General features: G+C 37.3%; 1 protein-coding gene across 2 annotated transcripts in view; it reads right to left on the bottom strand.

Moving 5' to 3' along the window:
• Prex2 (phosphatidylinositol-3,4,5-trisphosphate dependent Rac exchange factor 2) overlaps positions 1-18706 on the bottom strand; it is a 300091-nt gene that overhangs the window by 78120 nt on the left and 203265 nt on the right. For both annotated transcript variants that reach the window (XM_031366853.1, XM_031366854.1), the window contains 3 exons: positions 13377-13594; positions 8251-8353; positions 2154-2297 (listed from right to left, as the gene is read on the bottom strand). In XM_031366853.1, coding sequence (XP_031222713.1) covers positions 2154-2297; positions 8251-8353; positions 13377-13594 — 465 coding nt within the window. The remainder of the gene's footprint in view (positions 1-2153; positions 2298-8250; positions 8354-13376; positions 13595-18706) is intronic.

Genomic DNA, 18706 nt, shown 5'->3' with positions numbered 1-18706 from the left:
GTGTGTGTGTGTGTGTGTGTGTGTGTGTGTGTGTGTCTGTCTGTCTGCCTGTGTGTCTATCTCTGCCTCTCTGTTTCTTCGTATGTCTATTTCTGTATGTGTATGTGTCTGTCTCTGTCTCTCTCATAATATAAAACAAAGAAGACAGGACACAAAGATTCCTTAAGAGCTGCAAGCCCAACGTAAAATTTACAGATGAACTCTCTGGCCTAGTATTCTTTGCCTCATCCAGCTCTATGAAGATGTCTGACATATTTCAGGTTAATCTCATTTACTCCTGGTCATTGTTTCTTTTTCTCTTCTTTCTTACACACGATTACCAACATTGATCGTAACTATCACATACTGCCAAAGAAAAATGAAAATGCATCCTAGTTATGCCTTCAAAATCACAGAAAAGCCCCTTGGGTGGAGCCACTTTGGAAAACTGACAGAGAATAGCTTATCTTCTAAACACCAGACTTTCAGTTTAATAAATAACACGGCACAAAGCAAAGTTTCCACTCGTGGCAAATCTGGCTATCATTGCCTGATTATTCCTTAGTTACACTAGTTGATCTCTTTCTTTATTCTGCTCATTTTTTTCAGACTATTAAAGTCCATGATAAATAAGCATAATTCTTGAAAACCCAAAAAGGAAAAACCGGAATTCTGTAGGGTACCATTTAGAAATTAATGTAGGACATAGCATGCTCTTTTTAGGAGGTAGGGATATACTCCTACACGGACAAAGACTACATAACAATGAGTGTCAGGTCTCACGGACAAAGACTACATAACAATGAGTGTCAGGTCTCACGGACAAAGACTACATAACAATGAGTGTCAGGTCTCACGGACAAAGACTATATAACAATGAGTGTCAGGTCTCACGGACAAAGACTATATAACAATGAGTGTCAGGTCTCACAGACAAAGACGACATAACAATGAGTGTCAGGTCTCACGGACAAAGACTATATAACAACAATGAGTGTCAGGTCTCTTCGGGGTAGTCAGTAGCTTCTTTTGGAACTGATGGCAAGATTCTTCATTCTTACATTATTCTGAATTTCTTCTACTGCAGACATCATTAACTGATTACTTACAGAAAACTGATTAGGAATATATATTTCCTCACAAAAAATGATATAAGCAAAAATGACAGGTAGCAATTCCTCTAGGCAGTGATACAGGAAACACTTAGTATTCATGTACATTTGTGAACATATACATATCAGAAGCCAGAGTAAAAATGCATGTATAGTTAATTTATTTTCAGACAGAGTCTCACTGTATGGTTCAAATTGATCTCAAATTAGTATCTTTTCTGCCTCAGCCTCCTGAGTGCTGGGACTACATTACAGACCTACACCTTCACATCCAGCAGAAATATACTACTGTTGAACATTTTCTGTGCTATATAGTAGTCTAGCCCTTTGATCATTCTGCCACACTTTATTTAATCAGTTCATTCAGTTTTATTCACCTTTATTTGTTTGAAGTACTCGATGTACTTCTCTTTCCTATGAAATGCTCCAGTTCCATTTGATGAATATATTCGAATCAAACATTTTTTTCTTGTAAAGGACAATATGTAATTGTGGTTGGCTCATAGGTTCTGAGGGTCATCCATTACCAGGTTCTGAGGGTCATCCATTACCATCATGGTGGGAAGCATGGCAGCGTCAGGCAGACATGGCTCTGGAGGAGCTGAGAGCTCTACACCTTGTTCTAAATGTAAGCAGGAGGACTGTCTTCCAGGCAGCTAGGTGGAGGGTCTCAAAGCCCACCCCTACAGTAACATACATCCTCCAACAAAGCCATACCCACTCTAACAAGGCCACACCCCTTAACAGTGCTACTGGGCCAAGCACAACTACAACAGGGCTATCTGTTCTATTGATTTGATTACTACATATTTCCAGTCATAACTATGACATATTTTTTTATTTCATCTTTTTTTCACAGTCCAGATTTTATCCCCCTCGCCATCTACTCTCTGACAATTCCACAAATCAAACATCCCTGGAAACAATTATATTAATTGAACACTGAAGAATTTTTCAAATTAATGAAAAAAAAGAGACTTCACCACTAACATTAAATGTACTTAAAACATTAATAAAAATAAAACGCTTTCCATACCCAAAGCCTGAAAAGGTAAAGCTCACCTTGTGAAAAGAGGACAGGATGAATTTTAAACCCTCCTCCATTCCTCAGCCGTTGGGGCAGCTGCTCAAAATGGTAATTATCCATGTAGAAGTAAACTTTCAGAGCCTGCCGGCTTCCTTCCACTTGGTAGGTAAGAGGGACATCTGAAGTAACAGAAAATGCCAAGTCACTTCCTGAAGTCAGGATATGCTACACAGCACATTTGGTTTGTATCAGTAATGTGTTAAACTTTCTACTAAAAGGAATCTTGAAATTTGCTACAAAGTAATGTACTAGGCGTGCTCCTCTATATAAGCTCTTTTAGGTATAGGAATGGCCAGGCCCAGGCCCCAAACCGTCTGATGTCCAGGCCCACTCCTCAGACTACTCAAATGGCCATAACGTCCTTTTTCAGTCCAAGAAGAAGCAGGTAGCCAAGCTCCGCTTTACAGGGAAAAAAAAAAAAGCCCATGATTAGGCCACAAAAATCCTACCAATTCCTGAATTTGCCCCAATATCAGGCCACAAAATCCCATCAATTCCCAAGCACCCTGAAAATCTCCACACCAACCCCAGACCCTTTATAAAGCCCATCCTTTGCTCAGTCAGAGCAAAGGAAGCCACCATCTTTGCATTTTTCCAATAACTCTCTTGTGTGAGGATTCTTGTGAAGTGTGACATTGTGGTATTCCTTGCTTCTGACTGTCAGGATGGCCTTCCCCTGAGAGTACTGCTTACACTGGGGAAACCTTTCTCCTCAGAGTTGGAACACTTACGCTGAACATTTAGGCCCACATGGCAGACAAAGCGCTAATGGTAAAAAAGTACTGAATCTGAGTCTCACTAGCTAAAGAAATAGGCTGATTACTGAGTTTAATACCTAGTTCTATAATGAAAACATGGCTGCATTTTGGTATACCAGATGACTCCCTTAACTAAATGAGGATCTCTCAGGGCAGCTGGTTCATTCATAGTTAGTCAAAATGAGCCTGTGGGGTATACTCCTTAAGTAGTATGTGAGAAACACACCACATAGCAACCATTAAAAAATGAACATTGGTTTATATGCTCTGTTCTCTTGAGTATAAGATTAAAATGAACATATTCTGTTGAAGATAGCTTATAGTCATTAAAAATTATCTTTTCAAATTCTTATAACTATTTTTAAATACCTTAAACTCAATGGCTTAAAGAAATCAAGCAACATGAATGGCTAAAAAGCTATGGGAGTATTTTACAGTGTGACTATAAATCCTTTTTCTTATACATGAATCCACAATATTTCTACCCCCTATTAAAAAGGAATATAAAATAATTGTGAATATACTCAAACTAGAACACTGATACTAATTAGTAAAAACTTAAGAGCAAAACATAGCAGGTACTTAATATATCTCGATTCAACATTAGTACTTCAAAATTGCTTCCTGAAAGGAAACTGATTAGAGTTCAAATTCAAATGCCATTGACTACACAGATCACAAGCTTCATATTTATCTGCTTAATTGTGTATCTTGGTAATGGGGCTATGGCAGTGATGGTCACCAGTCTCCTTTATGTCACATCCTAATGACTAATTTCTGTAACTGTTTCATAGAAAGACATTAGTGATTTGATTTAACAAATAGAAATATGTTTCTCAATTGAAGATTTAGAAGAATGTCTTTTTCATTATTGGGAAAATTTTTTATTCCTAGTTGTTAAGATTATAAACCCAAACCAGCATAGCAATACCCACCAAGCACTGCAGTTCACATCTGTACTGCAAGGTTGTGGGGTGCCAGCCTAACATAGGCTTCAGAGACAGAGAGATGTGGAGAGAGGGTGTACTGGCTGGTTTTGTGTGTCAACTTGACACAGGCTGGAGTTATCACAGAGAAGGGAGCTTCAGTTGGGGAAGTGCCTCCATGAGATCCAGCTGTGGGGCATTTTCTCAATTGCCCCTTGTGGGTGGTGCCATCCCTGGGCTGGAGGTCTTGAGTTCTATAAGAGAGCAGGCTGAGCAAGCCAGGAGAAGCAAGCCAGTAAGAAAGATCCCTCCATGGCCTCTGCATCAGCTCCTGCTTCCTGACCTGCTTGAGTTCCAGTCCTGACTTCCTCTCGTGATCAACAGCAATGTGGAAGTGTAAGCTGAATAAACCCTTTCCTCCCCAACTTGCTTCATGGTCATGATGTCTGTGCAGGAATAGAAACCCTGACTAAGACAGAGGGAGAAAGGTAGATATAGAAATAGATGGAGATAAAAAGAGAAATAGATTAAGAGACAGGATCAAGAGGGGCAGACAGAGGACATAAAAGAAAATATAGATTTTTGCCTGCTAAATATATACATATTTTACTTTTCTATATCTGTACATATGACATTATTTATTAAACTTTATGAATTTATTCTTTGCCATCAGTGTAATAAAGCTGTGTTAAGTGGATGATGCTTTTGAAAGAATGACAACGATGCTGCAGCCAGATGTGTGTCACAGACTGTTGTAAAGTAAAGGCAGAATGAAATTAAGGAGGTAAAACTTACTACAAATTAGCAACGTCTTATTTACTGTGAAGTAAAAATTCAATACTACATGAAGGAATGAAGTTTCCCTGTTCATAATTTCTATGAACATAAAATTTTCTGGATATAAAAAATATCCCAAAATATACAAATAGAATCTAGCAAATAGTTATATACCATTATTAGGTGCAGTTTACACAAGGTATGCCAAATAAATCAATATAATCCTTTGTATTAATAGACCAAAAAACCCTACCTAATCCTGGTAACATACAAGACAAACATTTGATAAAACATAACATATAATCATGAAAAATTATTCTTAGTCAATATTCCCCAACAAGAAAAACATACGTAAAGCTATAACTAATATCATATTTGATTGTGAGAAGCTATGATTTCTCACTAAAATCAGGGTCAAGAAAGATGCTGTCTCTCACAACCTCTGCTTTTCAATGCTGTAATATTTTTTTTCACTGAGCCAACCATAGAAGAAAAGGACATGAGAAACAGACACATAAGGAAAAAGCAAACTTCAGGTTACAAATACAATGCTCAATGACGGAAGAAAATCTGAGAAGATGAACAAAGTTTTCTTGAAATAAATATATATAAAGTAAAATATGTATATATTTAGCAAATATATATATACTTGTTTCAAGAAACATATATGTATATGTAATGTATATATATATATATATACACACATATATATATATATATCAAGGAAGAGACAGAAAACTAATATACAAAAAAAAACCCCACAACCATATCCCCATATGTCAGCAACAAAATATAAAATTAAAAACATGTTACTATTTGTATCAGTGTGCTCTAAAATGAAATACATATAAATATACTAAACCATATACAAGATTAATGTAAGAAAAATTTCTGACACACAACACAACATACAAACACAAATTAGGAAACAAATGGGAAACTAGCCTTTGTTCATGATTAAGAGGATTCAATATTGTCAAGATTTTTTTTAATCTGATATATATCATTCATCCAATCTCTTAAAATTACCATTCATGGATATCAACAAAATGATTCCAAAGTTCACATGATGAGAAAAAGGACTGGGAAAAGCTAACATGGTGTTACGGAGGAGGAGGAGGGGAGGAATGAGGAGGAGGACGAATGAAGGACAGGGACCGTCTATGTCCACGCAGCCCTACAGTTATAGAAACTAAGACAGTGTGCTGATGGGCAAAAACTAGACAAGCAGCCAAATGGAACTCCTGTCTAGAAACATGTGAACTACTCGCATGTGACTTGCTAGTTTATTCTTGGCAGAAAAACCAAAGGCAACACAATAGGCTTTTCATCCACTGTTTTTGGAATACCTGGGCGTGTACATATAAGAAAGAAGCTGTGGAAACCTAGAAAATAGCATAGGTGGAAGCCAGGTGATTATGGATGATACCATCTTAGAAAAAAAAAGTTAAGTTGCTAAACTTAAAATCTGATCATCTAGATTTCATTAAAATTCAAATTTTGAGCTCTATGAAAGATGATGCCAGGACAACAGGAAGATGAATCTACACAGCTGAAAAAATAAAACTACCTGCCATAAAATCCCTCTAGAGCCCTGGGACTAAAAGCACACCTGATGAAACCATCTCTAAATGCAGCTCCTCTCAATTTTTAGGGGAAGTGTCTCCTTCCCTTTATGAAAGGCCCAGGTTATGATGCTTTAATGATATTGCACCCTCCTAATTAATGTTCTCCCACTCAAGACTCTTTGCGGCTTCTAACCTCTTTATTCTAATAAACTTCATTCCTGAATGACGATGTCTCAACTCCTTTTCCAAACCCCCAATGGTTTGCTTCCCTGTTTTATTTTTATATTTAATGGCACAGTCATGTAACACTGAAACTGGAATTTTACTAGAGAGTTTTCTTCAGAAGTCTCAGTTATGCTCCAAAGAGATGGACTGAACACATCACTAACCAACACCCCATGAGTGCTTTGGCATGGGCACAGATGGATCTAAACATTAACTTTACTTACAATTAATTACCTTTAATGTTTAGCATTTGTCCAACACATCAATGTCTGTTACTGTGGATAAGAAAATCACTCCAAGAGCTGCTTACTCATTTGTCAAAAATGTCACTTTGAAACCGCAGAGGACAGTGAATGTTCAAGGAGGCTTCTAGCTCCTTAAGCAGCACTTTAAAGAATGAATGTTAGGTGACATCTCAGAATCATTTTCACACCCTTCAACAAAACTGCCTATTGCCTTCAAGTAAGAGCATATATTCTTGTATATACATCAGCAGAAAACTCATAACTTATTTTAAATTGTTTTAATCAAAATTTACCACCTCTTGTCAGATAACAGTTCTCTCTTGGGTATAACTAACTTATACTGTCACATTCTTACTCTTTCTTGTTCATAAATAAAAATGGAAATTAGAAATAATTCTATCCCCTCTATCTTCATTGAGTAGATATTTTTAATTTTAGCGTCCCCACAGGTCCCCTCAAGCCTGGTCCACTGATTTCTCAGCTGGATTATTCAAAAGCTTCCTAAATGGTCTGAGGGCATCTGTCTTGTCCTCAGGATGATCTCCGTAACACTACAGCAAGATGCAACCTTTTAGATATGTAAACAAGGAGCTATTATATACCTGGCAACCAGAAGCATGGAGATAACTCAATGGCACAAAGCCCTACATGGTCCTATATTTTATTAGATCTCATACTCTATTCTCTTCACTTGCTCTACCATGGCAAAGAAGGCTGGCTTGTTGAAAGCATGTTCAACATTCCCTTACCTGTTAGCTAAAGTCTGATAGTCTTCTCACAATATCTGTATGACTCTTCATCAGCTCCTTCAGAGCCCTGATCTCTTACAGTAGATGTGCCCCATCCTATTAGGAGCAAGTTTTACTCTGTTCCTTCATCTTTATATTCTGATCCATTTTATTGGTGCTTTTATCTTAACATAAAATTAATTTTTTTTCTGACTTGTTCAGTTTTTTCCCCTCACTTCAATTTATAATCCATGGAAGACACCATCTGTTCAGTACTCCTTTGAACCTGGTACCCAGAATAGTACTGGCAAGAAGTAAGCATTCAAAGGAAGTTTTTGATGAAACAAGTAAAAAACTGATTATCATTATTTCCTCAAATCATGGATTTGAAATGGGTACTTATTGAGCCTCCATCTACTGTATTAGCAATTGAGAAGGTGAATAAGGACTCCGTCTATCTCTGAAGAGATATAGAATGTAATAGAATATCTTCTATTACAATTCATAGGAACCACATACTACATACAGGAAGCACATAAAAATGTTTTTATAAGCAAATTGAATATTTCTGGACTGGTAGACACCTTCTTCTTAAACATTTATGACAAGGTTGAAATAGTAGAAGAGTGATGGCCATTTACAAAAGTGTAAAGACATGAATATTAAAGCATGGATTCACCATACTACAAATACTTCTAAATGACAGCTTCTGTCAGCATTAATGTTGGAAAATTACTAAGTCAAAGGGACTTTTCAATCATTCTACTTATTACATAAACAGAATGCAAGTGAAAAGATGTTAACATCTGTAACCAAAACCATTCCAGGCATACAAAATCACTCACTTGCAACCAGTGGCTCCTCTTCTGACGGCTTAAAGAAGAAGGAAACTTTTTCCAAATCAAACAGGGCAACCAGTGTATCCTCAAGCATGGCTTGTTCATCTTTCTACAATAAAGAAAGGGGATCTGTAAGATCAGGATGATGTGCTGTCAGAGTGCACGGCACAATGTAAATCACAACCAAATTCCCTTCACTTCCATTTTGTTTCACAGAAAACACGAGTGTCAACATATCCATGAGAACTCTCTGTTCAAAATGAAATGAAGTCCTACATACTGGGAGGTTACTTGCATGGTTTTATAGTTTTTGGTCTTTGCATTTCATTAATATTTAAATGAACATATACACACTTTTCAGTCTAGGTTGTAGATAGAATCTAATTATACTAAGCTCATTTACAAATTATCTTTGATTTTTCTAAAATCTCACAAAGTGACACCTAACAAGAAAAAGAAAACTCTTAATTTTAAGTTAAAAGCTATATTAAATCACAGACATCCCATTTTATAATAATTTATTTGTTGTTTAATTACTACTTATTAAAACTATGATAAACACAATTTCCATATATAAATATATTTGTCTTCCAAGGGACGTATATACAAGTATAATGTTCACAATCTTTGTGAGGTCCTTAGTCTAGAATATGAAGAAAGAATCCAATTCATTTCAAGCACTTGTCTCGTTTCTATAATGAGATTTTCATGAATACAATAAGAATTCTTTAGATCCTCTTTTACTACACTCATCCCACTTCAGCATACAATAGCTTTGAGCAAATTGTTTGAGCTTAAGAAGCTTGCTGAACTTGTTTGAAGGTAATTCATGTTATTAAGAAAACAACTGCTATATTAAGAGATAAGTCCTATGTGTAAGATTAATTGTATGATCATAGTTAACCTAAGTGCTCTGTAGAGAATGCATTAACTGCTAATGCAATAGGACAGAAGTGAGCACACGAAGGACAGTGTCTCTCAGATATGTAGACAAGCGCGTGAGTGTGTACAGCTATGGAGGTTAAAGGGGTTGCCAGGTGTCCTGCCCTACGCTTGTTCATCTTTTAGACAGTCTCTTATTGAAACTGGTGCTAGGCCAATTAGCAAGTTCTAGGGACCATCCATCTATCCCTCCACTACAGAAGTAGTTACAGGCATGCAAGGCAGCATGACCATTGTGTGTGGTGTGTGTGTGTGTGTGTGTGTGTGTGTGTGTGTGTGTGTGTGTGTGTGTGTAAAGTGGATGCTGAGGATTCAAACTCAGGTTTCATGCACAGGCAACACGAGCTCTTATCAACTGAACATCTCCCAAGACTCCAAAACTCCTTTTGAAGCACTAGAAAGGAGTCCTGTACCTGGGAGTTTATGGCAGGGCTGAAAAACCCCATCAGTTTTTCTAATGTCAAGGAACAGAATGAGGAGAAATGTTTCGGGCATCTCTGAACACTGCAGTGTGAGTCACCCTGTTTCAGTGCATGTGACTGAACTGAGTAAGAACTGGATGTGCCTAGAGCTCCAGGGAACCCAGTGTCAGAGAGCCATAGTCACGGCTAAGATTGAGTTTTCATGTTTGTATGTATGTATGTAAGTATGTATGGTATGTTTGTATATATGTATGTTTATTTAGGTTATAATTTAATTACAGCATTTCTCCCTTACCTTTCCTCATTCTAAACTTTTCAATGTACTCCTCCCCACTCTCCTCCAAATTACTAACCTCTTTTTTGTCACTGATTATTATTTTCCGCGTATGTGCATATACATGTACATGAATATATTCCTAAATATAAACTGTTCAGTCTGCTCAATGCTATTGGCATGTACATTTTCAGGGTTTTATGTTCCTACTACAAAGGTCTGCTTGAACTTTTTCCAAGTAAACTCTGAGTGAACAATGTCTGGTTGAAATAAATGTAAGCTTTTAAGGAGAGCAAAATTTCATTGTGATAACTCACAGAGTATAGTGTCTCCCAATCAGAGAGCACAGATCAGGGTCTTCAGTGTATGTGGAGCCGAGACACTTCTATCACCACCTAACTTAAGAATATTTTCATCACAACAAAGAAAACTGAGCACCAGTAGGACTCCCTGGGGCATCACCTCAGTTCTTAGCTGCAGGCAATCAGATGTCGACTTTGATCTCGGAAATGTATCCACTCAGTATGCTTCCGCACAGTGTAAGCAAACAGTCTATGCATTTGTTACCAGGCTAGTTTCCTTAGGACCCTGCTTCCAAGACTCATCTGTAGTTTATTTAGCATTCACCTGTACTACAAATTGGTCTATGCCTGAACAAGATTTTATAATATGAAACACAATATTTTACTTATTTAGTCATCCACTAATAAACATCTGAGTTGCTAAAATTGAATAAGATTAATAGGACTGTTTGTCACAAGTTCTTTTTTAAAATAATTTATTTTTGTTTCATGTGCACTTTCTGTCTGCACATATGTTTGTGTGAGGGTATTGGACCCATGGAGTTACAGACAGTTGTGATCTGCCATATGGGTGCTAGGAATTGAACAGGATGCTTCGGAAGCGCAGTCAGTGCTCTTAACCACTGAGCCATCTCTCCATCCCCGTCACAGGTACTTAAGTGAACAGAAGTTTCCCTTGGGTATTACCTAAGGTCTAGAATTCCAGGAACATGGGAACTATGTTAATGTCTTGAAATACTGCTCTGCTGTTTTCCGAAGATGTTGTGTTATTTTAGAATCCTATGAGGATTATAACTTATACAGATCCTCACCAACACTTGTTACTGTAGAAGGCTCTTACTTGGTACTCTGAGTTGCATTTATCTAATGGTACTTAATGACCATTATAACACCTTCTAGAGCAGTATCTATTTGAATTCCCATTTTTAAATTAGGTAATTTTTATAATTACTATTGAGTTTTGAAAGTTCTTTATACATTCTAATCTATGCAATTTATTGTTTCTGTGATTTCTACCTCTTTTCTTCTAATCTTGGAAACTTCAATTAAAATTAAGCCTAAAATCAAAGCAGCAGCAACTGATTAGATATTAGAAACTTTAAAGGGTATAGGATAGGAGTTAAATCTCACTCACACATACATTCATTCACTCAGCCAACAATACTGTACTGTGAGGAAGGAAGCTGACTGTCATACATAATTTACATAGGGTGTGTTATGGGTTTTTTTTTAAACTCTACAATTGTTCTTTATTTTTTTATTAGATATTTTCTTTATTTACATGTCATACAAAATATCCTTTCCCAGTTTCCCCTCCAAAACAACAACAACAACAACAACAACAACAAGCCCCTGTTCCCTACCCTCTTCCCCTGCTTGACATCCCACCCTCTCCTGCTTACTGGCCCTGACATTCCCCTACAATGGGGCATAGAACCGTCACAGGGCCAAGGGCCTCTCCTCTCATTGATGACTGACTTGGTCATCCTCTGCTATACATATACTGCTGGAGCCATTGGTCCCACCATTTGTACTCCTTGGTTGGTGGTTTAGTCCCTGGGAGCTCTGAGGGTACTAATTAGTTCATATTGTTGTTCATCCTAAGGGGCTGCAAGCCCTTCAGCTCCTTGGGTCCTTTCTCTAGCTCCTTCACTGGGGACCCTGTACTCAGTCCAATGCATGGCTGTTAGTCGGGTACTGTCAGAGCCTCTCAGGAGACAGCTATATCAGGCTGGATTGTCCTTCCTTCAGACTCTGCTCCATACTTAGTCTCTGCAACTCCTTCCATGGGTATTTTGTTCCCCCTTTTAAGAAGGAATGAAGTGTTCACATTTTGGTCTTCCTTCTTCTCGAGTTTCTTGTGTTTTGTGGATTGTACTTTGTGTGTTCCGATCTTCTGGGCTAATATCCACTTATCAGAGAGTGCATACCATGTGCGTTCTTTTGTGATTGGCTTATCTCACTCAGGATGATATTCTCTTCAGCTATTGAAAACAATGAATTTATGAAATTCTTAGGGAAATGGGTGGATGTGGAGAATATCATCCTGAGTGAGGTGTTATGGGTTTTTAAATAGTTGTTTAAAGTATCCTACTTCAAATCAACCAAGTAAGCAATTTACCCATGTGGAGTACACAGAATCCTTTCTAAAGAATCTACTTTTGTATCTCTTACCCACTCTGAAAAGGATGCCCTTATCCTATCACTCTAGAATCTTCTATGAATGTGAAGTACAAGAATCACTTCTCTATTCAACAGTAAGAAAAGTGATATTTCGATATATCGGTACAATTATATTTGTTTTAAAACCATTTGACTCGATAGCTGCATTTTCTGTATGTACTTTAACAGATAAAACTCATACTCAAAATCAGAATTCTGTTTATGAGCCCTCAAAATGTTTATACAAATAAAAGTGGACATTTGTGTACTAGGACATCACAAAAACTACACAAAGTCTCCATGAAAAATTCCAAAGTTCCCTATATTTTGAGAATTTTTTTCATCTTTATCCATGCTTAAGCATGGCATTTTCTACTATACATGCTAGTGTTCTTACTGTTAATGGAGAACTATCCTTCAAAGGAACAACTGAAATTGTATAGAACTGGCAAAGTTTAAGCAGATTGCCAGACAGTAGCTGCTCCATGAAGCATGCCCCAGATTATCAGTGTCACCGGGAGTGCTAGTGTCAGGGAAGTTGTTATTTCTGGACTTAGTGGATTTATAAAAATGCATTTTCCTCTTATGACTTATTCGAGTCAATAATTGAGGATCCAAGAACTATTAACAATGAAATTCTTCCCAGCTTTCAGCAGCCAGAGACAAGAGATAAAATCGGAAAAGAAGAAATACATTCGATATTCTTATTAAAGCCTAAATGGCGAAGGGACAGTAGAGGATTTCCAGGTCTGTGTTCATTCAGACATGATGCACCTAACCCTCAAGAGACTGGAGACCCCAGGGAGTTTAAAGGTCAGGTGTGATGTGGGTGGGGGCATCCACTTGGAGGCAAGGGAATGGGGAGGAGGTGTGAGATGTGGAGCAGTCAAAGGGTGAATGGGTGTGGGAGTGGACAACAGAATATAGAGTGTAAAAAATAAATTAATTTTTAAAAAAAGTATCAAAGATGACCAACTGCTTCATATTTGGTAACAACATGACTGCAATGGCAGTCATAAGATCACTTACCAAATTTGGTGACAGAAGTGATTGGAAGTGAAAAAGCACACCCACATTTGCAATCTGGTCCAGCCACCTCCTGCTGGCTTCCCAAGTCTCCATTTCATTTTCCTTGCTGTTGTCAAACATCTGGTTTAAGGCAGCCATGAGCTGCTCAGAGAAGGCACAGACAGTGGCCACAAGACTTTGGCAGAAAACCATGTCTCTCCGGAGATGGGTCTCACTATCTGTGATGGAAAAGAATACAAAGCAAGTTTTACTGCAGTAACCAGGTATGATGACACATGCTTTTAATCTCAGCACAATCTCTGTGAGATCATAACCAACCTGGTCCATATGGTGAGTTCCAGGAAAGCCAGGGATACATAGTGAGACCCTGTCTCAAAAAGCAATAAAAAAACAAAAAATGTTGCGGAGACCATCACCTACATGGTATGATAACCGTAATGGAACACTAGTGGCACACATACCCTGGCATTAACCAATTGCTCCCTGGTTGAACTTAGAATTCATTCAGCATGAAAGAAACCATGATGTTACTAGAAACCCAGCCAACAACTTAGAGATAGTGAATTCATGGGTCTTAGAGAAGAATGTAAAACAGTCACTTTTTTAAGCCAGAGTAATCCCTAATTAATTCTAAATATCTTTACACCCAAGATAGGTGTATTGATCACCACTCATCACAAAAATCTCTTTGAAACAGAAAGAGAACACTACAGAAATTTACAGCCAATCAAAATGCAGAGTTGTGGAGCCCAGTCCCAGTAGATACATGTAGAAAACACTCCTGCACAGAATGCTCAAAGAACATTGTGGAAGAGAGGCTAGAGTTTAAGAGCCAGAGGACAAGGGAATTTGTTGTGAGATTGTGTCTTCTAGTAATGTCAGAAACTACATCCATAAACTCTCACTAACATGACTGTCTAAACATGAGCTGAGAAAATCCAACAATAACAGGCATGCCAAAATGGATGAGGAAAGCTCAGACGGCCTGAATCCTACACAAAGCACTACAAACAACCAAGGAAAGCTGACAATGGGAGGAATAGCCCTCCCCAGGAAAGAGCTTACCAATTGTCATATGCCATATGTATATGTGTGCATGTGTACATATAACCATAAGAGTAGGTAACTCCTTATATCCCCAGTGTTTAGCAGAGCCAAGTACATAACTGCTCAAAAATAAAGTTTGAGTGAACAGGTGAATCAATAAACTTAAAAGAATAAAAGGGAAGGAGAAATGTGCCCAAATCCACACAGATAGAATAATTAGAGTCAGTAGACTAAAAGATACTAATAGAAAAATAAACTAAAATAAATAAGAAGGACATGAAATTGGGCAAGAGATAAAATCAGAGGTCTGGGAATAGCTGGAATAGGGGAATGAAGGATATATATGATTAACACATGTCATATACATATATATTGGGTATATATATATGAAAATTCCAAAGAATACAAATTAAAATAAAAATTTCCTTTATTTGCCTGTGACTCTATTTTGTAATCATTAATTTATTTTATAAAAACGAGGAAAATGTAAACCTTCATATATTTGCCTTATACAACGCAATTTTTATTTGTTAAAATGACTCAAAGTCTAAATGTATAGTTTATGCTGAGAAACAGTATTAGTATTTTTTATATAACCATCTTTGAAACCTACCCCAATGATAATGTATGTGGAAAAAGAATACTTGCTGACCAACTACTTGAATTAGTAACCAAATATACACCTTACGAACTAACTAATCATTTCCTGAGTAGTAAATACATTTACATTAATAAAACTGGAGATTACTGTATTTTCTCTGACATATGAATGAATTTAGTTTCAGCATGCACTGATTTTAACATGCCTAGTAGAAGTACTATCCAACAGTCGGATGACTTTGGCAAACCAACTTTGAAGGTATATTTTGCATGTGATCTGCCTCTCCAGGCCTTGTTCCTAGATGAAGACGATGGAAAATCTGTCACATGTGGCATCAGTGCAAACTGCAGCTTACATGATCTTCAGACCCTACTTTCTACCTGGGATGAAAACGGTAAGTAGGAGAGGTACATAGGGCAAATTAATCCCCTCCCCAAATGGGCTGGATATTTTGAGGCCTTAAAGAACCTGTAAAGTGAACAGTTACTACCAATATTGGTGTAAAACATAAAGAAAAATGATGTCTTCAGTATTGAATTCTCATTTTATTGACAGAGACACAATTTTTAAGTCATTTACCAAGAACATTGAGCATCTGTTTTTAATAACCATCACACTTGTGTTTCCACACAATACAGTTGTTTTCTATTACTTTTAATGTGAGGAATATTCACTATTAATATTTTTCATAAAAATAGATTTAATATTAAAATATACAATATTATATTTAAAATATTCCTTAATTAGGTTGAACTGTATGAATCTTCTTTGGTAGATCAGGAGAGTTAAATATGCTAATTTTATAAGGTTCAGCTTATTAATTTAACCAACATGTGCATGATAGATTTCTCCCTTCGTACCCTGTGCTGTTAGATGGGAAAGATGTTTTGCAGGTAGCTAGCCAACATGAAAACTGGAATAAACTTTATCCTTCTCTCAAGCAGAAAGAACAACACAGGTTTGAGTTGTACCAATCTAACAGAGTAGGGGTCCAACAGCTGTCTACTGACTGAGTGGAGAGAAACAATGAAACGCAGGGTGCAGGTTACTGCAGGACAATGCATGCGTTCATTCCAGGGGTTCTTGGAATCTGTGGATACAGTTTGACTTAAGACCCATATTCCAAAGGCCTTAGTGTCCTAAAGGAAAGCTACAAACTTAGATAAACTTTAAAAAATACTCAGTAGCTGTTGAAGGAATAATCCCACATATAACCTGAAAATAACTGAATATATTAAAATTTGGCAGAAATTGCTGATAAAAGAATGGGAAGTCATCGTCAAGGGAAGATAGGCTCTGGCTCTCTCATCATCTGTAGCAGAGATCACAGGGTTAATAACTGCACTACTAGTAAAAATAATGATGTCCAAAATACTTCTAAAAAGAAATTCTCAAATTTTATTATTACATCTTTCCAATACTTAGACACTTAATGGACTCATTCTACTATAGTCTATATACATATAAGACAACTTTCATTCAACCATTATCAAATCAGAAGAGATCACAATTAACAGTCATTAGTTATTCTAACACAAATAGTGTTGATAACTCTGTCAAATATACAATCTACTTGTTCATTGATTTATTTTAACATGGTATGCCCTATGGGAATGAAGCTTAGTATCAATTATTGGAGGACAAGGGGCCTCAGTCAGAGTCTTTGCCACATTCCTAGCCATTGAAGAATATATAGCTATGCAAGACATCAAATGTTCATTGTTTGTAGGGTGATAATCATGCACTGCTTTGCTGTTTTCAGCAGAGAACAGATGACGGGCTTATGTGAACTTCAGAACATACTTAATCTACATTGTATATTGAGAGTTTTACAAGCAAGTTTTTAAAAAGTTATCTTTCCACAGAAAGTAGAAAACAGAAAGTAGCATCAGGGCTGCTTGATGCTAATCCCCACCTATTATTCATAGCTCCTCAATGCCCCATACCCTCCTCTCATCCCACAATGCAGCAAGATTTTTACAGCTGTGAAACTGTAACAAAACAAAAAAATTGTGTCCACAGACCTGCACTGAGACATGCAGAAAAGCTCAGCACCCTCAAACATTAAATGCCTTGCTAACTGGCCTTCCAGCCCATAGTTTGTTTCTGTGTTTCTTTAGTGAGAAGACTCCTCTACAAACTTTAACAGTCAATGCACTAAAAGGTGGATTTCTTTGAATTATTGAAATATTGTATCTCCCTTTGTGAAATTTTCTCTTTCTCTATCAGGAAACATAGTGAACTTTTGTCTGCCATCATAGACCCAGGACATCTCTAAGATGGATAATTAATAGCACTTTGAGAGTCTGTTTATGTGGCTGGATTTTCCATTGGAACACAAGTGCTTTAAAACCATCACATGAGGTACACCCATGGGCTTTACAGGCAACTAACAAGCCCCTATCAAAGCCAATGGTTTCTGGGCTAGACAGGTAACTCAGTAGTAGAGTGCTTCCCAGCATGAACAAGAAAAAGGCTTTGGCTCCAATCCCTAGCAATGGAAGGAGAAAATAACTAAGAGAATATTCATTTCTACTCCCTAACTCTTAGGTATCTAATAAAGACAATTGCTCTTTTCCTTTAAATTATGTAGTCATTCAAAATTCCCCAGTGTCCCTCTATGCCAAAGCTCTTCTCACGTCCTAGTATTATAACATATAAAATAAAAAAGAACTTCAGCAAACATCTTAACAATTGTGCCCAGCTTCTAGCAAAAGAAAGGGGTTTGTAACAGCTTTCTAATTATTTTTTGAAGATCTACAATTTTTCTTGTACTGGGAATATATTTTTTTATAAAAGTGGGCTTTGTTCCTATAAAAAAGCTTCAATTTCCTTTCAATACTTAAGTACCTACTATATTCATCTTCTGTAAATACCTAACAAATTCAATACTCTGTGTAATTTCAGCTGTTTACAAGTCCAAATGCTTTAATTTACTGCTGACAAAGAACGCTGAAGGGGACAGAGACATACACAGAAATATTGATGGGTATTGTACTGACTCAGATGGTAGGGCAAGGGAGAACAACAAGCACAGACAAGAACACAATCACTCCCCTGTTCTAGGGAACAGGAATGGTAGTGATACTGCCTCTAGTCAAAGGCTAGCTAGAGAGGGAGAAGCAGACTCCCCTGCACAGATGAGCTCCCACACAGGTTGTCCATTCCCAAGTGGTCGTGTGTGTGTGTGTGTGTGTGTGTGTGTGTGTGTGTCTGTGTGTGTGTGTGTGTGTGTGTCTGTGTGTGTCTGTATGTGTCTGTGTGTGTGTGTGTGTGTGTGTATGTGTGTGTATGTGTATGTGTCTGTGTGTGTCTGTGTGTGTGTCTGTGTGTGTCTCTGTGTGTCTATGTATGTGTCTGTGTGTGAGTCTGTGTGTGTGTCTGTGTGTATGTGTGTCTGTGTGTGTGTCTATGTGTGTCTGTGTGTGTGACTGTGTGTATATGTGTCTGTGTGTGTGTGTGTGTGTGTATGCGTGTGTGTGTGTGTATGTGTGTGTGTGTGCATGTATCTACATATGTGTATGCTTACAACAATAATAGTTCAAGAGAAGATCATGACTTTGGGAGGGAGTACATGTAGGATTTGGAAGAGAGGGCTGTGTGAATGATGTAGGGCCTATGTATAAAGTTCTTTAAAAAAACTATTTTTTAAAAAACTTAAAGGCCCAAACCAGAAAAATAA

Source organism: Mastomys coucha, unplaced genomic scaffold (genome assembly GCF_008632895.1).
Source record: "Mastomys coucha isolate ucsf_1 unplaced genomic scaffold, UCSF_Mcou_1 pScaffold14, whole genome shotgun sequence".
Lineage (NCBI taxonomy): Eukaryota > Metazoa > Chordata > Mammalia > Rodentia > Muridae > Mastomys > Mastomys coucha.
Note: the sequence above shows the minus strand (reverse complement) of the source record. Positions and strands in the feature narration are given on the sequence as shown.